Here is a 25698-nt window from a genome sequence, read left to right as displayed (position 1 = left end):
TAATTCTAGGTTACCACTGTAGGTACTAGTAAGCGTAATCATTTGCAGCTTACATTAGAACAGACAAACACACTGTTAATCTATTCCTCACACTTTGCTCTTGTGTTTTACTTTGAAAGGTGATTTAAAAAAGGCCCTCCAAACTCTTTAGATACTGAGTTTTGCTCTTATTAGAACTCTATGTGCATTGTTTTGGCATGTGGAGAGATCCAGGGCTCGACAGACCTGCTGTGCCCAGTTACGGTTGCCAAACTATAATTTGGACAATTGCTGTTTGGGATTTGGATTTAGCCATGGATGTATTATAAGAGCTGGATACAAGACCCAAAATGGTGCCTATTTAGTCCCATTAGAATTGCTCGCCTGGCGCATACACCAAAAAGGTTTCTAGCTTCCAGGTTTACTTCCGTGTTGTGTGGTCCACTGAATATGCGCAGTAGAGTTTCTCCTGCTGGCCCCGCCTGCAAGTTCCTGCTCACCAACAGACTTTACATTGTGATGATGTCATGGATTTTTAATTAGCTTTTTTCAGCTTGAGGAAAGTTTTACAAATATAAAATTTCTGCAGATCAAAAATTCATAATAGAAAGAGTCATAATCGATTGCATTTTGAGGTGTCCTGTCAACAGTTTTACAGACGTCTCTTTTACAATGGTGGTCTATAGGTAAAATGCTTTTTGCAATACCGTGAGTGGTCACTTGGAAAAATTGGTTGCAAGGCTGAGCGTCGGCGCCCTATCCAGCTCTTATAATACATCCACTTCTTTTTAAAAGATTGTGTTTCTTCAGTTTACTAACACAATGATGACCGGTAATGAATTCAGCGTGTGCTGTCTGTTTTTATGTTTTATGTTACACAAGACTGTTGGTGTGATGATGATGTTGTAATCAATCCAGGAATAATAGCCAGATTGTATACTGATTTCATTTTATACTTAAATTGGACAGAAAAAGGAGGACATTGTGCATCGTCTGATATATTCACAAAAGGTTAATTTTTTTTTTCATTTTTCACCTTTTGGTTCAGTTCTTTCATCACAGCTCAATATTTTATTATCTAAAGGCCATTTTCCATTACTGGACATTGGAGTTATGATTACAATAGAGAAAGGTCACTTTAATGAAAGGTAATGGTTATTCACATTATTAGAGTACCGCTGGGTCACTGAGTGGCTTTCGGCTTTGGTCTGCTTTTTAGGTGTTCTTTTGTAAATTTTCTTGTGAATAAAAGTCAAAGTTAATGTGACTGCCAATTGTGTATTTCACAATACAGAATGGAGAGGAATAATGCTCTCTTTCATCAAAGCATTTAATACATGTATACAGTTTATGAGCTTTCAATAAATGAAGGTCTCCCAGTAAAGCCTGTCACCTGGACACAGCTGTGATGACTGCCAAGGGTCTGTGGCAACGTCTCTGTGAAGGACATCGGTTATGACAGTCGTGCTACTTGTGTGCAGCTGGGTTGTTCAGCCACAAAGATTATCAGTGGACAGTGTAGCTGGAGACAACATATGCAAACAAACATTCACAGAGGTGGCACTTTCATAAAACCTCTGCAGATTAGAGGCGAGCTGGCCCGTATTTAAAAGTCCAAACTCGTTTTACGCAGCATCTTTGAAAGAAATGAATCATATTGTTTTTAAATCACTCTTTCTCTGCAAAGTTCCCCACTTCCTGTCTTTACAAAGCAAGGACATTTTTATTCTCAAGATCAAGATGAAGAGACCTAGGACAAGTGCACAGCATGCGGCTCACGAATGTAATAAAAAATGCTAAAAACTGACAACAGTAAAAAATAAGAAGTTAATTATATAAACATACTGTAAACAGCCATGAGTATATTACACATAATGAGTGAAATTGCACATCACAGGATAACTAGACTGTCACAGTTCGAGTATGTGTGTGTATGTGTGTGTGTGATGTGCATGAGTCAGTGGATATTCTGCATTTATAATGCAAATGTACTCAGGAAATGCATTAAGATGAGTGATTTCTGCTATTCTTCTCTTTCCATTACCTTATAATGGACCTCTGCAGGTTTTTAACATTTCAGAACAAAGGGGTGAGATGATCAGGATGTGTCCTCGTTTCCCTCTCCACTATCTGGCACTGCTACAGAGCCAAAAGCCACAGGTGCTAATGGCGATCTTTTTCACACGCTGCCCATGCCAACTTCTAACACGCTGTAGTGACAGTTTGGGTCCAACTGTTCATGCACATGCACAGTCCATTTGTCTCTGCCTCTTCGAGTGTCGCTGAAAGGCTCTTGTGAAGCCTGATGTGCCTATAGAAATCTTTTCTGCCACAGACAGTGAGAGGCAGAGAAAGACAGAGAGTGATGGAGAGATGAGGATATATTATATTAATGAAACAATGACAAAAAGGTGGGTGTGATATGAATGGCAGAATAATAGGGTGACAGCTATGAGTAAGCACAGTGGCGCTGAATCCATGCATTAATTAACACAAATGAGTGTCATGCTACTGTGAATGACTGGCTGACAGGCTGTGGTTTAATCCCAGCTCCAGGAAGGAGTAGTTTGATTCATTTTGTAAAATGCATTACTATTATTTTTTTTGCATTTTTTTCTCTCCTAGCATATCCTTGACGTATGCGTCTTTTATTCGAGACACTGTGTTCTAAATGCCGCTAATGATGATGAATCAGTAGCGACAGCAGCCTGGGCCACAGGATGAGTTGCTATTCAGATAGGGTGTGTGCGTGTTCATCTGAAGACTTATAAATGTGTTAGGGTTGACATTTTGACAGGCCTCGGCAAACTGTTCACATTGATTGATGTGCCAGCACGCTCCTTCTGGGTGCTGGCGTCCAATGAAATGCGGTTGCTGCAGCTGAAAGACTCTCCATTTATCAGCATCTTAATTATACAACACAGTGGCTCAAGACCTTGTTAGTCTAAGGGAAATATCCATTGTTATGCTATACCTGATGTTGTGGAAGCCATTCCCGCAATGTTTATATTTTGTTGTGCGGCTTGAGAGATAATGGATGATTTAAGAGCACTTTTTTCTAGACACTGATTGAGGGCAGAGGCAGTTTTACCATAGACGAAAGCCTTCATCTAGTATCAAAGAAGGTATTGCTATGGTTGGAGGACATTTATGTTTGGGGTGATGAGCTTGGCAAGTGAGTTTCTATACACACAGAATGAATGTAAGACCAAAGTAACCCTCCAGTCGTAGTCCTTTTTTGCATGAGTCTGGGCCACTTACAAGGCTCAGCTCTTAACAACTATTACCTTCAACATCAAAATTTCATTAGTGAGAGCCAATTTTCCCCCAAATAATGGAAAAAAAACAGTCCCTTGGGGGTGCACTTCAGAGCTTTATTAAAGCACTGCGTAACAGTGCTTAATTTGGTTTTTATGCACAATTCCCACTCTGTGCAGTCCAACCTTGAAGTTATGGAAAGAAGCTGCCTTTAGCAAGATGTGTGCTAGTGGTGTAGCTAATCTAAGGAGTGTGGAACAAAATATTGTTGAATAAAATTGCTCATGTGCACACCTGGAGTTGAATCGAATACAGCAAAATAAAAAAAGCTCAGATTAAATGTCTGAATTCCAGAACAAGACAGTGCAAAAGGTAATCATGTGATTTGGGTCCTTAAGAATTTAGTGTAATCACTGTAATCCCCTGGTGCATTTCTTTCTTGATTTGAGCCCAGTCTTTCAAAATTAAAATGCTCCTCTACATAAACCATGAGTGGTCACTTGGTGGTCTCAAGAGCATGATGGCCAATAGAAAAGCTATTTTGATTAGCAGATACGAAGGCAATTGATGATTCATGGCAGATTTGGGGGAAAATGTCAGAAAGTGTAAATTCCACCTTTAAAAGGACCCCAGTGAAAACTCTAAATCATAATGTTAAATGTGTCTGCCTTGGTTTCAGTCCGAGTTAAATTCTGTCAGAAATGTCTACAGACACTAATACAAGCCTGTTCAAAAAGCATGATTCTTGTGTATCCATTATTTTTCTGTGCCTCCTATATTCCATAACCAGAATGCTATTTTGGGAAACAATCAATGACAGCCCAGATGTGAGAGCCCATCTTCCACTGAGAGAAATGAAATGAAGGGCAGCGCATTGAGTCTCTTGTGTTCATTCTCTTCTTTGACTAACTGTATTCAAGTTCACTGGGATGTCATGAAACTATCTTAAAAAAGGAAGATAAGATGAAACTGCACTTAACTCCATATAAAAATTTGGTCATTGCAACAGATCTAAAGGCTGTCCTACTTTAAAAGTAGCTTGTGTCCCATTGGCCTTCATTCCACGATGTATTTTTACGTGAAGGATTTCTTTCATTGGTCTAGTGAAAAGCTGAAATGTGTTGCTGGCATAATTCTGCTCATATTCTCTTTATCTTTATATATTTTATATATATCTGCTCAAATATCTAAATGAATATTTGTACTGGATAATAAAATCTGAGTATAAGTGAGTACAGCTTGAGGCTTAGAAATAGAAACATAGGCCAAATTCATGGAAGACACTTTGACTTGTCACAGTAGGAAAAGCTCAGTTGACATGAAGATGGCTCAGTTGTTATCATGTGAGCTAGGTACACACCTTCCCATTCATTTTAATGACAAAGTGTGTCCAAACTTTTGGCTGGTACTATAAATATAATGTATCTTGGAATATCCCTGCTGACATGTATCGACTTTTGGAAACACCAATGAAAGCAAAAAAAAAAAATCATTGTTTTCTCACTTGGGAAGTGCATGTGTGGCAGACTTAAATTGCAAACAAGAAACTCTGATTAAATAAAAACCAAGGCTACCATGCAGGTGGATGCAACTAACTAGTTAACTAGCCTATATGCCCATTACAGCTAACAAGCAAACAAAGATATCGTAATTTTAGTTTATCAGCAGCAAGGGCACTAATCTTCATCTTTTGACTTTTATGAGATATGAGAAAGATAAATGCTAAAACAACAAACTGCAAACTGGCTCAATGATTTCCGTAAAACAGCAATATCCAATGCTAACATTAGCTAACATTAGCCATTATAAGCTACTGATCCTAAACCAAGTGTAGCAGCAAAACCCTTGAGTGTATTGAACTGGGCAATAGGATGTATTTTATTGTTTATGAACTCAGCTTTTCCATTTGCACAAGAAATAATGTGTTATTTTTTATTTCAAAGGTTGCACAGTCTCACTTAAACTCAGCTAGCTAGCTGCCACCATACATAAAGGAGAAAGTGTTCTCCAGCACTTGGTGAGTGTGAAATAAAATGCTTTCAATAATACTTTGTTATCTGGGTCAGCGCATTGATTCAGTTGCTGCTTATCCCCATATTTAGTCACTTAAGCAGGGTGCGATTTGCCAGGGGGGATGGTGGGGATTTCCCCCCCTCTGGTCTATATATCCCTGCCTCTGCTGAATTATTTTTATCCCCAGTGGGGACAAAATTGTATCCCCCTCATAGTTAATTTATGCTGCTTCACTCATAAACCATATGAAATATCTAAAACAAAAATAGGCTTATTTAAAAAATATATCTAAGGGCTGCAATGTGACAATAGTCTATAGCGCAAACAAACAAAATAAGAAATTGACTTTCACTGTTAGCACTCATGTGACAATAGAGATGACACTGCATCCGGGCGACATGATGATCCTCGTCCCACTGGCCTTGATCCCTGCACAGCTTTTAAGAATATCACCAAGCACCCACAGCCTATTTCAGCCATGATTTTAGCACTGAAACTACAGCTAGCCAAATGAAAGAAAAATGAAAAGTATTTAGAGTAGTATATTGTCCTATTTTACAGGACCCTCACAAAAAATTCTAGAAATATTACAACTGAGAATGAGACTACAGGAGCTACTGTTGTTAGGATGGAGGGGAACTCCCAGGCTGACAACGATTTGATGAACAACCCAGGCTTACAAGCTAGCGTCGTGCCCCCTGAGGCTATGGTTGGGGGCTGCATTGAGCTGGGACGCTTTGCTAAATGTAGAGAGGGTCGAGAGTGGCTTGCTGTCACCACAGATGGATCAATTCAGTGTACAGCTTGTCTGTGTACAGACTGCTTTTTTTAGTCTGACAAATAGGCAATTGTGTAATCTTTTTATTTTTATGATGACAGCACATTGTGCTATTGCATGTTGTGATTATTCTCTATTCAGTATTGAAGTTTGCTGCATGCTGCACATAGAGCTGAGTTAAACAGTGACTTGCAAGAATGACATTAACCGTATTGGCACATCTAGCTGAGTGGTGCTATCCACAGTAGTGAAAGGAGCTTCAGGAGATTCAATTCTGGCATGTTAAATTAGCATTTAACCTTTTGTTTTGTTGTATATGATCACATCTCCTGTGTGTCTATGTGTGGAAAGGAAAAAGCATGAAGGTGACATCACCCTGCTGAGAGTGAAAATTTGTATTATTTGATGAATTAAGTAAAAAAATAAATAAATGGATTAAAATGTTACTGCAAATGCAGGGGTCAAGTTCAAGTTTCATAATTGTTTTATTAAAGTTCATAATTATTTTATAAATGTTACTGTACAGCTGCAAGGTTTATTGACTGAAGAGAACAAGATTTTTTTCTCAACAGAAATACAGAATTCACAGGTTGTTCTGTTCATTATTTGACTGCCTCCAGACTACAGATTATATGCTCCAGACTTACAGGGTGTCTGTGATTTCATGGAATTTAAAACTGATTCGGATCCTTCATGTATCACAAAAGAATGTGACTTTGAATTGTGTGCTCAGTCCTTCTACTATATTATACACATTGAAGACTGACCTTGGTGGGTCTAGTAGCAGAAAAATAACAGACGAATGCAACCTTGGTAACACGGATATTCTTCGAAATTACTCCATTACCAACAGGGCTTATTTATCTGGCTGTAGACAACTCAGAAATCAAATCATTAACTCACTTATTCCATCTTGTGAAGGGCTCATTGCTTGGGTGGAATATGGTCTCAATCAAAAAATATAAAACACAAGTCTCCCTCAAAAACAATCCAAGGCACACTGAAGGGTTTGTGCAAAATTGAAATACCTTTATTTTACACAGCAATATGTATTTAAAACAACCAATGTGTTGTGACTCACATAGATCTTCATCAGGGTCATTGTCAGCAGTAGCTTACACACCTATATTGTGTTACACTAATGAGTTGAGTGGGAGGATGGTTCTCCCTCAATGTGCAAGTCTATTGGTCAAAAACAAGGAAGTGATACATCATCAATAGAAGGGAGAGGAAAGAGAAAGGGGAGGGAAGGAAGGGAAGGAGAGAGAGGAGAGTAGGGATGAACCTAAATGTTAAAAAGAAGATAGATATAATGTGGCTACCAAGTCAAGGTGGACCTAATCCTTTCCATATGTAGACATGATAAATTAATCAAATTATAACCATCAATAGTTCTATATATTGAAATACAATCTTTTCATAATTCCTAAAGTAATATTTCACAGAAAAGGAGAAAAAGTCTATCCCATCAATGAGACTGGTGTATTTCATTGCTTTCAGTTGTACAATCCAAAAGGTCTTGCGTTGGAGTAGTCTTTTTAGGTGATCGCCTCCTCTAATGTGTTTTTCAACAACTTGTAACACCATGACTTTCAGTGTATTAGGGTTGCCATGTCCCAGTCGCACATAATGTGATGCCATAGCATTATCAACATAGAAACAACCACAGGAGCGCTCCAGTCTATAAACGTGTGTGGTGTTGCAAATGGCAAAGTGTCTCATTTGATATGTGTGAGATGTGCTCCCATCTTGAAAATGATTTGTTTTCACCACATTATCACAACGATTGCAACTCCCACATTTAAAAGTTCCACAGGGCTTTTGCAGCCAGGTTGTTTGTGTGGGAAGGGGAAGAAAGCTCTGTACCACCTTGTCACTCAGGGTCGGTGCGCTTCTCAATTAGAACACAGGTGGTTTCGTCAACTTGTGGTTGAAGAGATATGTCGCTCTGAAGAATGCTCCAATTGTGTTTAGTGATGTTTCTTATTTCAGATGCTGATTGTTTTCTGAATTGCATCACAAAATATGTTTTGAAGACTGATGTGGTTTCTTTTTGGTTTGGAGTAACTGTTTTCTATTCAAGGACTTTGAAGTGAGTTTTCCACTGTATTTCTTTTGTATCCTCTTTCAGTGAAGCGATACGCCATGTCTGTAGCATCAAACTCTTCCTCTGTGCTACAAACACGTCTTAGTCGTAGTAACTGGCTGAATGGAATGTTATGTATAAGAGTCTTTGGATGGAAACTATCGGCCCTTAAGATTGTATTTCGATCAGTGGCTTTTCGATGGATAGTAGTATCCCCATCATCTGTGATTTTCATATCTAGGAAATTGATTTCCTTTTTGCTGTATTCCAAAGATAGTTTTAGGCTCTTATTGGTGTTATTCAAATATTTATGAAATTCAAGTACTACTTGTTCTTCACATTGCATAAAGAACATTAGACGCGCCTATGTAGAGTCCAAGCCATTTTATTTTTAGGGGTAGGGGTTGGATGAGCTCCAAATGAATTTCTTCTCCCCTACTCCTAGAAACAGGTTAGCATAGGAGGGTGCATAGGTCACGCCCATATTTGTGCCCCGCAACTGTCTGTACAGCTGTTCCTGAAAGAGGAATACATTATTCTCCAATGTCCATCTTGTGAGTTCAACGATAAAATCTGTAACTGGCTCCTCTCTCATTTGTAGGAAATGTCACATAGCTTGTAAACCTTCTTCATGATCAATATTTGTGTGCAATGATTCCACATCCATTGTAATCATGTATCCATCTCCTATGTTTTTTATTTCATCAGTTTTGTTTAAAACTTGGGTAGTGTCATGGATGTAAGACGGTAGATTTGGAACAAAAGGTTTGATATGGTGCTCAGTGAATTTTGAAATTGGTCCCAGAATTGAGCCATTTCCACTGATGATAGGTCTGCCAGACGGATTTGACAGATTTTTATGAATCTTTGGCAACATGTAGAAACAAGACAGTCTAGAATTTTTTTCTAGTAGGAAGGCATACTATTTCTCTGTGATCCGTTTCTCTATGTGACACATAGGAAGAGTTTGATGACAAGGCTACAGACGTGGCGAACCGCTTCACTGAACGAGGATACAGATCACTTCAAAAGTCCTTGAACAGTTACTCCAAACCAAAAAGAAACCACACCAGTCTTCTAAAACAATGAAACAAGAAACATCATTAAATACAATTGGAGCATTCCTCAGAGTGACAGATCTCTCCAAACACTGTCCACAGAACCACCTGTGTTCTCATTCAGACGGTGGTGGTACAGAGCTTTCTTCCCCTTCCCACACGAACAACCTGGCTACAAAAGCCCTGTGGAACTTTTAAATCTGGGAGTTGCAATCATTGTGATAATGCCGTGAAAATCAATCATTTTCAAGACGGGAGCACATCTCACGCATATCAAATGAGACACTTTGCCATTTGCAACACCACACACGTTTATAGACAGGAGTGCCCCTGTGGTTGTTTCTATGTAGGATGAACAAAAAGAAGACTAAAAATGCTATCTGTACAAAGAATGCTGATTATGCTATGGCATCACATTATGTGCGAACAGGACATGGCAACCCTGATACACTGAAAGTCATGATGTTAGAAGCTGTTGAAAAAGACATTAGAGGAGGTGAGACTACTCCAACGCAAGACCTTTTGGATTGTACAACTGAAAGCAACGAAATACACCAGTCTCAATGATGAGATAGACTTTTCTCCTTTTCTGTGAAATATTGCTTCAGGAATAATGAAAAGATTGTATTTTAATATATAGAACTATTGATGGTTATAATTTGATGAATTTATCATGTCTACATATGGAAAGGATTAGGTCCACCTTGACTTGGTAGCCACATTATATCTGTCATCATTTTAACATTTAGGTTCACCTATTCTCTCCTCTCTCTCCTTCCCTTCCTTCCCTTCCCTCTCTCTTTCCTCTCCCTTCTATTGATGATGTATCACTTCCTTGTTTTTGACCAATAGGCTTGCATATTGAGGGAGAACCATCCTCCCACTCAACTCATTAGTGTAACACAATATAGGTGTGTAAGCTACTGCTGACAATGACCCTGATGAAGATCTGTGAGTCACAACGTGTTGGTCATTGTAAATACATATTGTCATGTAAAATAAAGGCATTTTAATTTTGTACAAACCCTTCAGTGTGCCTTGGATTCTTTTTGAATGACACTTGCATTTTTACATTTTTTGACTGAGACTATATTTCAACCATGCAATGAGCCCTTTCGCAAGATGGAATAAACATAGTACATCTGAAGTATCCAAAGAGCACCTGTATGGAATCATCATAAAGACCCAGCAGCACCTCTACTCCATTGTCTGCACATAAACTCTCTTATTATCAAGCTTCCTTTAGTTCAACCAGAGCACACTTTCCACAGTGGCAAAGCAAATCATGCTTTTTTCAGTGTTCTGAGCCTGACCTCAATTATGTGATAAGGTGCCGACAAAACAAAAGAAACACATTAAAAATATATAAGGTCCACTTTGAAACACAAAAAGCCTATTTTTCAGTGAACTCTATTTTTCCCTTTTCTCTCCCTCCTACAGGGCCAAATTGCTATGCAGACACAGCAGTGATACCGGCCGGTCGAGAGGTGAAGATTGATGAGTGTACAATCTGCTACTGCACATACGAGGAGGGCACATGGCAGATTGAACGTCAGGCCACCTGCAGTAAGAACGAGTGCCAGCGCAGCTAGAGACTGGCACGGTGAGAGGGACATTGGCACTCGACACCAGCGCCAATTCGCATGTAAACTCTCGGCCTTTCACCCAGTCTACTGGACATCAGGGTCGGACAGCAGCCCTCGAGCATCTCAGCATTTATAGTCACTCCTGTATTGAAAAAAAAAGAGGCTTTTATGAAGATTTATAATCCACACACAGAATATCTATTTATCTATGTATTAAATTATTTATGAATATATACAAATATAGGAGTCATTAATGCTGAACTAGTTAAAATATTTTTTATAGGCTCTGTATTTTAATAAGCAATGTATTGGACCAGAAGTCAATATAACATAACAGAATGTATAGAACACACACAGCTGTCTTTGGAGGTGAAAACCTCAATGTCTCGACATGTGGTGTCATCCAACAAATCCTGACACCCGTCCCTCTACCACCAAAGTGCAGACCAGACTTGTGCTATCCATTTCAAAGTAATGAGAAGATTTGCTGTGTAGGATAATCAAGTGCAGTGTTAAAAACAACAAAGAGAAAACAGAAGGAAATTCAAGCGGACCTGACTGTTTCCTGATTTCTTTTATCTTTTTGGATGTTCAAAATGTGTTTTGATTTGAAAGTGCTTTTTTTGTATTTCTCTTCGTACTGTGTGTTCATGTTTCAAATAAATGCCAGTCTGTGCTCTGGAAATGCTGGAATGGTTCTTTTTAGCTGTACAGAAGTTCTTAATGTTTAGTTTCTACTGAAAGAGCACTTGATGATGTTTTCCATTTACAGGCTTCCAAATGAATCAAATTTTCAGTTTCACTTAAATCAACAAATCATACTGAGATGGGATGATCAACCAAGAATTTACCTTTGAAATAAATGATCTGGCATTTCAGATATCACAGGTAACTCCTGAATGTGACAAACCTGAACAAATCCACTCTACTGATTTTCTCTTTTGAAGTTTCAGGATGAGAAGTGTTTGTGTGAAAGCTACAGGTAAATATTTAATGACTTGTCAGGAGGATATTAAGTTATTTAGTAATGCAGCGGTTTCATTTGCAATAGCTGTAAGCAACACAATACAAACAAGGAAAGTGGAAAGTGAGAATCTCAGTAGTTGCCTCTTCATTTTTAACGCCATTAATAAAAGCCAGACTGAACTCTCCAATATATTATATAGTACCGATTTGCTTTCAAGATTTAAAAATTGAAAGGTCATCTGACTCACACCTTATCTTTGCTTGTCTTCATCTTCCATTTGAGGATGAGGAGTAATGAATTTGTGTTTCTAGCAGGACCACAGGACCCTTCGACCAGCAGATCAAAATGATGATTAATAATTTAAGTCCAGGTTATGAGCACTGAAGAGCAGGCTGAGATAAATGGATGCAGATGTTGTGTTTTCAGTCTTTTTCCTGTCATCTTTTACATTAGCAGTGTGGCGCTCTCTGCTACCCTTTGCAATGTGCTGGCCACACCGTAAAACTCTTTGATCAAGAGGTTGCCAGACAACGATGTTGCATCTCCAGCAGTGAGACGTGCCTGTCAGCCAGCCGGCAGGATCGAGGTAAATAAGCCTAAATGCATGTACATGCTACGTGACAGGCTTTTCTCAGAGCAGCAGGGAAGCGGTGGCACAGATCTATTAAGGTTTCTGGCCGGCCTTAACTCCCCTGTCTCTATGACTGTAAGGGTCCTCTCAAACCATTCTCATTCATTCAAGGAAACCAGGACCTGTGCTTGTGCATACGAATTGTAAATGATGATGGGATTTTTCTCCTCTATCCACCAATTCTCACTTGTAATACTAAGAGCTCATTTTTATGTGCCTTGTTCTCCCCCCACAGTTTTCTTCTATCTAGAGGAATTACTGCTGTGCCATTTCTCTATTCTTTCATTTTACTGCATAATACTTCCTTATGTCTAATTTCCCAAGCAGCTTACCTACTGTGTATCAGCTAGTGAAATAATGACTCTGACCAAGGATGTTAATCTGTCACCCATATTTGCTCTGTCCAGGTCATTAACACTCACAATTGGCTTTAGACTCTTCACTTCGTATTCCCGCAGTTATTCAAAGTCTGATCTCAGTGTGAGATTTTGTTAAAGAAAGCCATGATTAAGACTGGCTATAAAGTCTACTCATCAGAAACGAGGCTGGATCTTTTACTTTGAAATTAAATTCCCAGAGTGGTACGCATCTAAACTGGTCTTCCTTCAAAGACAGGCCATTAATTGGACACATCTGTTGGAGAAACCCGTAAGAGATTAGGCTGGTCTCCCCAATGCTGTAACTGTGTAATTAGGCTTCTGCCCTGTTCTGGACAACGCATACTGCTGCACTGAGATGAGATGTGTTCATTTTACAGTAGGTGATGAAATTTATTATTCATTTATAGCAATCGGCCAGGCCTGTCATTTGAAATTAAAGCCTCATAAGTTTTGAGAAACCCACAACTCAGGTCAACAAAAGATAGATGAAAGACTTTTATTAAGTCACAAATATAAAGGCATTAAATCAAATGTCCTCCAGAGTTATTGGCTTTTGATAAAGGACAGTAAAATACACCGTGAATGACAAATGGCACAACTGAGCTAGAGCATCCTAGTTCATCATTTTAAGCATTTGTGAGGAAAAATGTCCAGTCTAGAAATTTACATTGTATTAAACCGTTCACTCGTCAACAGAGTTTCTCTTATTTTAAAGTTTTCTAAAATTCCATTAGACCTTAAAAACCTTAAATGCAAACCTTGGATGTTCAGACACACCTTGTCTAATTTCTTTATTTTATTCAGTTAAACCTTAAAGTACCCTCTATTCCTCAAACGTTTTATTTTTAGCCATGTTAGCAGCTTTGCTCTAGGAATGGCAATGTGTATTGGTTGGCCTGTCCACCATTTTGGTCTAAACTGAAATATCTAAACAACTATTGGATGTATCAATGTATTGCTGTAAAATTTTGTACAGATATCTGTGGTGCACAGAGGATGAATCTTAAAAACTTTTGATATCTCCTACAGTATAGCACCACTAACAGGTCATTTACGGTTCCCAAATACCTGCAAAACTAATGATGTTCCTGTCAGCCTCTGCTGTACTTTGTGTTTAGTGTTAAGTAACAAATGTTAGCATGCTAATATCTGAAATTAAAATGGTGAACATGGTAAAGATTATACCTGCTAAACATTAGCATTTAGTTAATAATCGTTTTTCTAATGTTTTTCTCTAAAAGATTTATAGGCACTTTGAAGACGGAGGTATGTAACTGTTGTGTTTTGTTATTCATGGCAGGTAGTCGGTATTGTAAAAGCAGGTAATGTTGTGTTTTCCTATATGACCTTATTTTGTGTCACTGATACTGTAAATTAACACAGTCAAAAGGATATTTCAACAAAGGTTTGTTTATATCCTGTCAGTCACACTAACATGATGGTGTGCTGCAGAGCAGCACTTTATTTGATTGTGGTTTGATAACAGTTACTCTGAAAATGAAGACGTGTCTGAAGCAACTGATGATGGGGATTACATTTTTGCCATTTATTCATTTAGAATAGAATAGAATGAATGTGAGTATAACTATACAGGCTCAGATGACTTGAGCTTGACAGAAAAACAGAGTAGAGCAGAACAGTGTTTGGTTAGTTCCACATCACTGAGCAGTTACAGTTGCAGTCTTACACAGTACAATATGCATAGAAACATAATTTATTTATTATATGCTATGCTGAAAGATATTGATATGTTTTTCTATAAATGATTGGGGGAAAAAAAATGGTAAAAATGTGATTTGTGTGCCTCTTAAGACCCGAGGTATGTTTGAACACCTGTGAATATACTTTTGATTAGTTCACATAAAAATCCCAAGACTCACTGTATGTTTTTCTATGAAGCTGCAAGACTGTCTTACGTTTGGATGAAAAAGTATTCAGACTGAATAATAACTGACATAACAACTTCCCTTTTCCCCACTGCTTACGTATTTTTTTAACCAATATATAACATTTTGTATTTCTTACACATTCCTCCTTTTTTGACATCTTTGAAATGTTTTTTAGCCAATCATTTATTGAAAACCACGTCATTAATTTACTACACACGCTTCAGGAAGAGATTAATGTTTTCCAATTCTCCAAAAGCTGGTTGATAAAGTCTGTAATCCAAATATGTAAAGCCTTATTGTGTCTTTTGAAATGATAATAAGTCCCCTCTTTTTGTTTTATTAAGTGATTATGTCACACTGCAATACAAAATATTCAAACAGAAATGATTTCATGAACATGCCAGGATTTAATATGAATGTTTTTGCAGCTTCCTCTTTAAAGTTTATAACAAAAATGTCATTTGATTGAAGCTTTAGATCAAACTTCCCTGCCAACTTCAATCAAAAGTTTTGAATCTTAGGTTTTCTTCCATGATTTCCCATAGACATGCGTAAGCCTAAATCAATGGCCCTATCTGTCTGCAATGTTATGGAATGCATTAAAAGCTTTGTGAGACAATGATTTGGCAGAAGTGAAAATGTTTCATGAGCCCACAATACGGGAAAATAAGCAAAGATTCAAAAGTGCAGTTTACCTGCTTGTCTGCGTCTGTTAGGGAACTTTGATATCTTGACAAAGCATCTCAAGCAGCCGTGAATATCACATGAAACACTGCAACATAAAGAATTCACTTTCCCATAATGCTGCAATGATCTACCTTCACGGACTTCTTACTCATCTGAAGTGAATAATTATGTAGGATTTTATTGTTTGTTGCACATTTATCTTCAAACAGGAAGAGATGACAGCTGAAAGTTATGAATATTTAATGTCACATTTGCAGCATTTATTTCAATTTCTGAAGGAGCACTGAGCTTTTAACCGGAATAACTTTAAATAAAAGAAGGCTTGTTATCTATAAGTGCATTTAGGCTTTCTGCTTAATACGGGACTGTTATCAACAGCGCTGTTCATTAGTAGATTTCCGATTCTTCTTTCAAAGGGCCTTTTGAATCTCTGCTATGAGAATACAGAGTCGATTCCAGCCCTCTGTTTCTCTGATGGCAACTTTATTCCTTCAAATTCTACTGTTCTGAACATTAATTTCAGTGGACAGCTGCTAAATGCTGGTAAAATGCTTTGAGGATTCTATTTGCACCTTCTGAAATGATTTCTAAACACATCACCTCAAATCCATTAAATCCAGCTTTGAATCTCTTGACAGTTCTGCGAGTCATCCTCGGAGCCACATGTAGCATTCCCATGTGATTACGACGCTCCTTGATCAATCTGAGTGAATCACTTCATGATTGAGCGCCTGGCTCTCCAGAGTCTGGAGCCTGAAATTGTGCTTTATAGATCTGGTATTATATCTCCAGCACTCCTCCTCTGCCATTAGACAGACATTTCACATTTTCAATTTCACCTTTCTGCCTTTTCTTGCCTCCAGATGAGGGTGTCACTGGCCGTTGCAGTGTTGAATTTTTCTCTGATTCATACATCTGTGGGGCACATGTCGCACAGTAACAGACAGGGGCAGCTCGTGGCATAGGTCACATAGGCAGCCGCCTAGGGCACCAAATGAGTGGGACAGTGTTTGGGTTATTTTTTTTACTGACAGGTGTGCTTGTATACAGCTTTTAGAAATATGCACTTGCTCTCCATTGTTAAGGTTTTCTCCCATTGTTTTGCATGGGTTTTCCTCTGGTTTGTTTTTCAAAGCCTTATTGGTTGGTCAATTTTCACCTGAAAGCCACCAAACTTCATATGCTATCTCAGGCCATGCCACCAAACACTCTTGAATGTGCCTTGACCCCCACTTGCCATTTTTGTCTGGAGTACTGGGAGGACTTTGTCTGGGCTGGAGGTACCACTGGCCACCTGTGAACTATTAACAGGACCTTGTAATGTGTAACCTGTGGCAATCCTGTGGAATACATGTGGAATTAGAGGCAGCGGAGAAAAAGCATACAAGTCTGTTGGCCATTCTTGAGACAGAGCATCTGTGCCCAAGGAAGCCCCTTGAGCCCTCAGTGAAAACCAGCTCTTGCAATAAGTTGTTTCCGCTGATGCAAACAGATCAGTTTGAGCTTTGCCAAATCAGAACCACAGTAAAGCTACAACCTCTGGATGTAGCCTCCATTCGCCTGGGAGGAGGCCCGTCTTGGACACGAGATCTGCTACCTGAATCTCCACCTGTGGAATATACACTGCCTTAGGGACGCTAGATGGGGAAAGGCTCATAGCTAGAGCTTCTTGGTCACCTGGAGACAGCTTAGAGATCTGGTGCCCCCTGATGATTCATGTGGTACACAGTGGAGGAGTTCTATATTCTCACTAGGACATATTTGCCTTTGATGATGTGGAGACCAGGTGGACTGCTCCAATATAACTCCAATATATTGATATGCTTGTCACTCTAAGGGGGATTCCACACACCCCGCACCATCCTGCCTTCCCAGACTGCACCCCAGCCTGTTAGTGAGGCATCCTGTCCTGCATGATGGAATATTCCAAGTGGAACTCCAAGAGTTAAAAGGGACTTGTTTTTCCAAGGGTGCCGTGCCCAAATGAATGGCTGTGTCACTTGGAGTTTCACATGCCTGTCTTGTTTTGGATGGAGATTGAAGGCATTCAACCACCTCTGCAGTGGCCGAGCCCTGAGAAGACCCAAGGGGACCACAGCCTCTGCTGCTGAAATCATATCCAAGAACCTCTGAAATTGAGCCATTTCCAGCCGCCTGCCTAGATGAAACTGTTCTAACAAAATAAAAGAAGTTTCCTCTGAGGGGTGAGGGAACCTGACTTCATGAGATGAGGGAATTTGTGCTGTGTCAGTTTGAGATTACTCTTTTTCATAATTACTTTGAACCCTAAGGCTTGTATGTGATTGATGACTCTCCTTGTGTCCTGTATAACCTGACTGTGTTTTGGGGTGCAGATCGGCCAGTTGTCCAAATAAGGCAGTATCTTAAAGCTGGATATTAGAAGGGGGGATAGAGCAGCTGCCACTACCCTGGTAAACCTTCTCGGTGAGAGAGAAAGGCCAAATTGGAGGACCATGAACTGATAGGCCTGCCCCTGAAAAGTGAACTGAAACAGAAACAGAAACAGTCTGTGGTCTGGACAGATGGGGACATGAAAGTATACGTTCTTAATATTGAAAAGTGAACCACTCCCATCTCTCGATGGACTCCAAAATTTGTTTGGTGCTCAACCTCTTGAGAGGCAGCACCTTTATGAGCGTGTTTTACTGTCTTATGTTTAAGATGGGACACAGGCCATCATCTTTTTTTTTGGAACAAGAAAGTATTTGGAGTAAAGCTATTCGCTGGAGTTTATTCTCACAATCGCCTCCTTCTGCAGGAAGGTTAAAATCTCTTCGGCCAAAATATATGCCTGGATTGGGTCCGTCACCACAGTTGTATGGACCCTGGAAAAAGGAGAGAGATGTGCTGAGACTGTACTCTGTACCCATTTGCTACAGTAGCCAGAACCCAAGAGTCTGACGCACATTTTCCCCAGCTGCCCAGGCGTAGCAGGGAAACAGCCAGCCTCCAGCCCTAGGTGATGTTCCTGTGAGGTCCTGACCCTCTGGTAGGGAACTTTCTTTGGGGTGTCTACCTAGGGTAAGAGAGTGGCTGGTACCTTTGTTGACGCTGTGGTGGGTTTTTCACACCACTGCCAGAGGCTGCAAATTGGTGACGTCCTTTCTAATATTCTCTGGGAGAGGGGTCTGTGCCAGCCAAATCTGCCTGCGTGCCAGCATGGCTGATAACAATGCAGCACCAATGTCCCTTGTAAACTGACCATTAGCTATAAGGGCTGAATCAATTAATTTCATGGTGTCATGATCCTCAGGGCTGGCAGTCTTTCTAATAGCTGCCAACAAAATAGCTAGTGCATTGTCTGAACGAGCCATTTGTGTGGCAGCATTATAAGTTCCACACACAAAACTGTCTGTCTTGTCACATTCCTTGACCGGGCAACAGTGGTCACCAGTCACCCTTTCTGGGCCTAGTGACGTCTGGGCTACCTTTTCCCTTCATATCTGCTAGCCCAATCTCAGATCCATATTGGGGCCCTGTCAGTTTGCAATATCCAGCATTTGTAGTGCAGTGGCAGGGTTGTTCCATGCCTTTCTAAGCATTTGCAAATAGTCTGCAGCCACTGGAACAGAAACTGATGTTTAGGACTGGGAAATACCAGCCCAAACCCCCTCTACTGGAGCCAGAGCCTCAGCTGGCATGCTCAGCCCCACAATCTTAGTTGCACTCAAAGTTTTTGACATGATATTGTAATTGTTATTGTTGGGCAGAGGCCCCCCTTAGCCACAGTGTTGCCTTTACATGGGTCCACTGCAGGGTGTAGAATTATTAAAAGTCTATTTTAAAATAAATCATGTATAAATGAAGACAAAAAACTCTTAACAAGACAATATATAGACATTAAACATTGTAACAAAATTATCTCGCCCAGTCCGGCGACAAGACCCTCCTGTGGGGCGCAAACATGGAGTTTCCCATAAAACCAGGAAGAGCCCACAGACACACTTGCTGCAGCTGGGATGCCAAGACAGTGACAGCAGATGACCTGCTTGCGACGGCATGATGGCATGGGGTGATGTGTGAAGTCAAGATGAGAACAACCCTGTGAAGCACAGGCAAAGGCACTTACTAGTCCCTGGTCCTTCGCTACCTAAAGGAGGCGTCTAGTTTCCCCTCCTAACACAGGAACGGAGCCCCTGCTTAGCTGTCTTCACTGTCTGCAACACTATAAGTTGCGAACAGCACCCTCCCACCACAGTGCCACAGCCATGGACAAAAGAAGTTCAGTCTCTCTCATGTGCTGGCTGGCCATTCAAATGCACACTTTTATTCCAACATGATCCTCCACACCCTCTTGAAACAGGTGAGAGTCATCAGTAATTAGTTCTCTCAGGTATGTGGGAATTCTCCCGTATGAGTGTCCACAGGGAGATAGAAATCCTCCCCCACATTTCCTCACTACAATGTCATTAGCTGAAATATAATTTTCTCCAGTGTTACCATGATCTGATTCTACATCACACAGTGAGGACATGAGTCTCTCTTTCTCGTCAGCATCTACCGACAGCCTATCACTTCCAAATCACATGCACATAATTAAAGGACATCAGGTTGATCCAACTTCTTTCCCTGATATAAAGGCAGCTCATCATGAGAAGACACACTTGGCTCATGTAGCTCTGGGACTGTACCAGAGACAGGACACTTAGCCTTGATTCTACCCAGTCTGTCAGAAAGACTCTGAATAACTGCCAGTATCTTCAGCTGGGTGTCATTTTGCTGTCCTTGTTCTCCTGCAGTAGCAATTGGACTAAACAGCTTCTTAGGAGCAGTTTTTCCCAAACTCCATCCCTGATCACGATCAGGAGTGTGCTCACATCTGTGTTTCTTGTTCGCTTTAGAGATGTGTCTGCCCTCCCTTATTTGGGCAGTTGGAGGATGAGCTGCTGCCTTACCACATGCAGATTACTCCACCCACCTGGCTTTATGAATAGGGTGACCATATTTTCAAACCCCCAAACCGGGACCATTAATGTATCACATGTTCATGCACATGCACATGTATGTGCTCATGCACGCACCATTGGCATGTTCAATTATTTCAGCGCTTAGCACACCTACTGAGTGCACCTTTCAACACCATGGACAGCGCCTCAGCAGATGAAAAATTATGTTTTGTCTCCCAAAATCCACCAAAGTATTTGTCAGTGTGCACAAGCGCAGGCTGCCGGCTAAACGGCCAACTGTGACACATTCTCTGCCAACATTTTTTTTTTTTTTAGACAAAATGAGGTACAAATCTCTTTGTGGCCTATAAATAACTTTGTAGGCTATAACATAAAAATAACTTTATTTTACATCTTCACAAAGCTATGCCATGAGCTGGTCATGAGTTTACAAAGATTAAAACGTTAACAAAAAACAAGCCTTTAAAGAAAGTTACCTCTAAGAAGATTGGCGGGTACTTCATGCTTTGCAGTCTTTCTTCTTGGTTAGAGTTTCTTTTCTGGAGCTCTCAGCTTTCGGGAAACCACTGCTTATGCTTGACTGTCTTAATATGATCTTTTACATCAGCATTTCCACCATGCACGACTGAAAATGTGCTCTTGCAGTGTGTGCAGAATGCAGCATTTTCGTTGGTGGGTACTTTATGAAGGAAGTAAGCCTCCTGGAGCTCTTTAGAAAAGACCGACTCTCTCTTTGGCATGACAACTAACTGTTAACGTATTGACAGGTTCTGTCAGAGAGAGTCGCAAGCGTCATGGGCTAGCAACAACCCTGACAACGGCACATTGATTGATATACTCACGTACAGACAAAATGGTGTTGAATTCAGACATGTGGTGCATTGTTTATGTTTTTATATTGGGTTAGGTAATAATGATTGGGACAGAACATGATAAACATTTATGTAAGCGCTGAAAACAAGAATAATATTATAATTGTTATTTTAATTGTGGTTCAAACTTGGACAATTTGGTAGTGAATGTTGACTGGGACATTTTAGTGTTTTGCAGATATTTGTCAGGACTTGGGACCCCCAGCTTTAAACTGGGACATTCCTGAACAACCGAGACGTCTGGTCACCACATCTATGAATGAGTCCTCCAGAGAGAGTTCAGTAGCAGCACTGCATGTGTTTTCAGTATCATCCATCAAATGTGCCACCCCCAGGCAGGTGGGGCATTCACGATGGCCAATGCGGGGGTCCAGAGCCGCATGGCAAAAGCTGCACATTTGGGAAGCTATTTTCCAACCCAATATGAATAGCTGAACTGAAGAAACAGAGTAGACTGTGCCTAGCTGGCCACAGTCTGCCAATCAGTAAATGATATGACCAATAATTTATCAAATTAAAGCATGCCCACTGCGAACAGGGGATTAAGACAACACAAATAGTACCACAATGGTGTTTCCAGTATAATTATAAACTTGATTGTTTAATTAAATCAATGTCTGAGAATTATCCAATTAAACTTCTCAAGACAAATCAAATATACAAAAATAAATAGACCTCACTTCTGAGGAAAATGTAAAGTTAACATATATACATAAAATGTAAAGACTCCCACTCACTGTGTGCGAATGCATGAGGGAAGGTTGAAAACAAAACTTCCACTCATTGTGAACAGTGAGCTCCTGAGGAAAAACACAGCAAATCAATTTCAGATTTCCTTCCAACTTACCTGGGATAAAAAATGGTTAGAAAAAATAGTAGTTCACTTATCAAAGTTGTAGAATAACTCTCTACCTGCTTAACCAGGCACAATCAATTAGGCCACTTACAGTAGAAGGGGAGGTGAGGTTATCAACAACATAACCACTCTCGCTAATAAATGCAGCTAACTTACCAAAAGGACAAACCACGTGCAATCCTCAGGAACACAAAGCACCTGCAAGGATTGATCACAGTGGAGTCCCAAAAACAGTTATGGTACTTACAGTCTCACTGTCTCAGACCCAAAGTACCAGAGTAAGGCAAAGAGGAAGAGGCATGTCCCCCTGGATACTCTTATAGATGGTGAGCCAAGTCTCCTAAGGTCAGTCACATGACTTTGTTGACATAAGGTCTCGAGGATAGGTAGAAGGATGGCATCATTTTAGGTGAAGACTATGGTGACAATCTGAGCGAGGTTGAAATAGATATGGTGACACAGAGCACAGGGAGAGAAACAAGTGATAAGAATCAACAGAGAGAGTAGACTATAACGTCTATAATGTCGAGTTTAGCTCCAGTTGAGAGTGACAACAAGCTCTTACGTTGGTCTATGAACTGTAAAGAAACAGAATAAATGGCATTAGACCATCGGTCCAGGCTTACATTTTGTGACTGGAACACTACACCATTGATATCTATTGAATAGCTCTGCACATGCAAACTTACGCTAGAGGGGTACCTAGAGCATCATAGTTTGAAGCATAAGGCCATTGACCAACTGCCGTATTTGATGAGTTGGGAGTGAGAATGTGTTGGACAGATATGTTTCAGTTGACTGCGACCAGGTTCTTAGGACAGGATATAGGAAGCCTTTGTATTAACGTTAAGAAGTAATCTGAGCCCAGGAGAAAGCAAATCCCCTATTTTCTCTAAATGACATGGGTTGGATAGGCGACTGCAGGTTCAATCTGGCCCTATCCATCACAGACTGTTATAGGCCAGTGAGTGATAAGGCTTAGAGCCTCTTGGACAGCGTTTCAGCATTTCATCCACAACAGAATGCCTTTGCCAATGTGACCTGCTTGCTGAACACTTTTCAAGGGGGTTCAATTCAGCAGAGCACTGCTGAGCTGCGCACATCTACATAAGTTGCTGTCAGACTGGAGATAGCGTGGTGGATTGTTAGGTTATCATAAAGGAAGCAGCTTTTGTCTCAGCCCTATGGAATACAAAGTGTTTGTATTTGCACCACAACATTCATCCTGGGGTATTCTTTTTTTTTATTTTCCATGGCCCTTGTATGGTAATTCATCATCCAGGTCTTGATACATACTGCGAGAGTGGCCGGCTCATATGCTGCTGAAGATCCATTGGGCTATTTTGTATATGAAAGCTGTAATGTTAGGCATAAATGCAAACAATGCTGCAGATTTTATATTTGCTTTTTTGCTCTCCTATAAAAAGCTAACGTTACGCGCTAGTTGTTGTGATCTTGCGAATCCAGCTGCCTCGCAAGGTAAATAAAAAGCCCCACCTGTCAGAGAGGAAATGGAGGCTCACACTGTGGGCAACCACTGTGTGGCTTCTTTACTGTGTTGAAGTTAAAAAAGCAGGTAATTTCACTTTGGTCAGAGGGAATGGAAACAGCCTAGGTGGGCAATGTGGTGGAGGTTTAATAATGGAAACCAAGGTCTCAAGGGACAAGTCTATCTTTCTGAGAAACAGACAAAGTCCATTACCCTCACTGTGTCTTTGCCTAATGCAATGTCTTATTTGTAATTGAAAATCAGAGGTGTGTTATTATGCACAGATCAAAAGCAGAAATATGGAGTGGTGTCTAGTATGCCAACTTTAGTCACCCGAAGACAGCGCTAAAAATATCCCTAAAGTAGGAATAATCTAAGAAAGTGGTTGCCAACCTTTTTTGTCTGACATAACCCCACATCCCATCAGGTGAGCTCAAGTGACACCTCCAGTAATGCTCCAAATGTGTTCATTTCAAATGATTTTTAAAGTGGATGTTAAGTAACACTACATGAAAGTGGATATTACAATATTTTTTCATAAAATTGAATTGTCAATGTCTAATTTGGTTTAGTCAAGTTTGCATTCCTACAAGACGCAGGACCCTTCAAGTGTTTATCCATTACTTTTAGCTAATTATTTAAACTGTTTATCCATATACTTGTATTTATTTCTGTTGACCCATTCTGTTCAATGTAATGCTTTTAGCTAATTATTTCAATGGTTTATGAATTACATTTAGCTAGAAATTACAACCAGTAGCCCATTACTTTTAGATAATTACTAACAGTTCATTTTTAGCTAATGATTTCAACTTTTTTACCTGTTTATTATTTAATGTTAGGTAACAAATTCAACTGCCTAACCATTACTTTTGGCTAATAACGACTCTGCACATTTGCTCGTTTTCATGCAATCTCTTTTGAAGACTGAGGCCTCAAGGTGTTAGAGCAGACTCAAGTTGGTGGGAGGTCTGTACTGTGCAAGTCAGCCTATTGTAGCTGGTAGCTTCACTGGTTATTGTGACCATTAATTTACTAAAAATCAGCACACCACACCAAATCTATAATAATAATTTAATTTTTTGAATTAGTTACGCAATCTTTCCATGTGCCCCCTGGCAACTGCAAAAGTTGGAAATCACTGATCTAAACCACCAGCTAGACAGTAGTGTCATGTCGGTATTTTCCTGTTTCCAAGCATGTTAAGTCGTTTAAATAGTTAATTCAAGAAGAGTTACAAATATGCCAAATCTTAGTCATTTCCCTAATTACTTGCTTGTTGATTATCTTTGAACAGCACTTGTGTTCATTTGCATATGTCTTTGGAACGTTATGTTTCCCTTTCACACTTAATAGTCCTCCATTTTTGGAAGCTCATGGGTGTGCTTCCTTGTAGACTAATTAATTACTGTAATGATGTGAGACCTGAATAGGTGACTGTACAGTAAGAGTTCTTCCACCAGTTATTTCCTCTGCAGTCCCTGTCTGCATTGCAAAAGAAGACAGCCGCTGTTATCCCAACTTACTCATGATTTACAGCTGCTTGTATATCTGCTGTAGTCAACATATTCATCACTGAAAGTGACATTGCATTATGCTGACTCTCCCCTGGGGAATGTTAACATTAAACATCATGCTCATGCAGCATCATGATAGTCCGGAGGGTGCTTTGCGGGGGAAGAGTGTGTGTGAAAACTTCCATATTAAAAGCATTATAAAGAGCAGATTTTTCACTCCCACCTCCCTCATGAAAAATGTACAGCGGCATATTCATTACTTCATTGAGCTAACTGAGTGTGACAAGCGGAGAGCTGCAGCAACCGAGGGCAGGGAAGCAGCACTACAATAAAGCCTTCGGCCACTCTCTGAGGACATGGCTACCCCCGCCGCTCATGGGAGCTCTTCATCTCTGCACTCTGTTTGGATTTTTCCAAATGGATGAGGGTGCCGCACACAGCATGAGACAGAGTTCACTTCAGCCAATTTGCCCTCTAATCTATTGCATGCATGCATGGTCATCGGGCACTAATCAATTCACTGCATTTACAGTGTGATGAATACGACCCATGAGCCATGACTTAGGGCCCTTATGCTATAAATAAGGTCATGCATTTTCATCAGTTTACAAGACATACGGACATAATCCCAGCAGTGGATGCATTAAGCATCAGACTTAGATGGGGCTCTTTGTATGGATTGTATTGTATTTCATGCGTACAAAGAGACAGCTGGATATAGGTA

The 25698-nt window shown here is 40.1% G+C and overlaps 1 protein-coding gene and 2 long non-coding RNA genes across 3 annotated transcripts in view; 1 reads left to right on the top strand and 2 right to left on the bottom strand.

Annotated features, from left to right (window-relative positions):
- Window positions 1-11443, top strand: part of vwc2 (von Willebrand factor C domain containing 2) — a 29189-nt gene extending 17746 nt beyond the window's left edge. Inside the window, exon 4 of the mRNA XM_044373828.1 lies at window positions 10613-11443. Within this exon, the coding sequence (XP_044229763.1) occupies window positions 10613-10764 (152 nt within the window). The 3' untranslated portion in view covers window positions 10765-11443. The remainder of the gene's footprint in view (window positions 1-10612) is intronic.
- LOC122997582 lies at window positions 618-24397 on the bottom strand. The gene is made up of 3 exons (XR_006407240.1): window positions 24386-24397; window positions 8097-8102; window positions 618-760 (listed from the first exon to the last, which is right to left on the bottom strand). It is a non-coding gene; the product is annotated as an uncharacterized LOC122997582 (long non-coding RNA).
- Window positions 1330-7090, bottom strand: LOC122997583. Its single transcript, XR_006407241.1, has 3 exons — window positions 6932-7090; window positions 2024-2305; window positions 1330-1416 (listed from the first exon to the last, which is right to left on the bottom strand). It is a non-coding gene; the product is annotated as an uncharacterized LOC122997583 (long non-coding RNA).
- Window positions 24398-25698: the final 1301 nt, after the last annotated feature.

Source organism: Thunnus albacares, chromosome 14, assembly GCF_914725855.1.
Source record: "Thunnus albacares chromosome 14, fThuAlb1.1, whole genome shotgun sequence".
Classification (NCBI taxonomy): Eukaryota; Metazoa; Chordata; class Actinopteri; order Scombriformes; family Scombridae; genus Thunnus; species Thunnus albacares.
The sequence above is the reverse complement of the archived record's forward strand: the minus strand, read 5'-3'. Positions and strand labels throughout refer to the sequence as shown.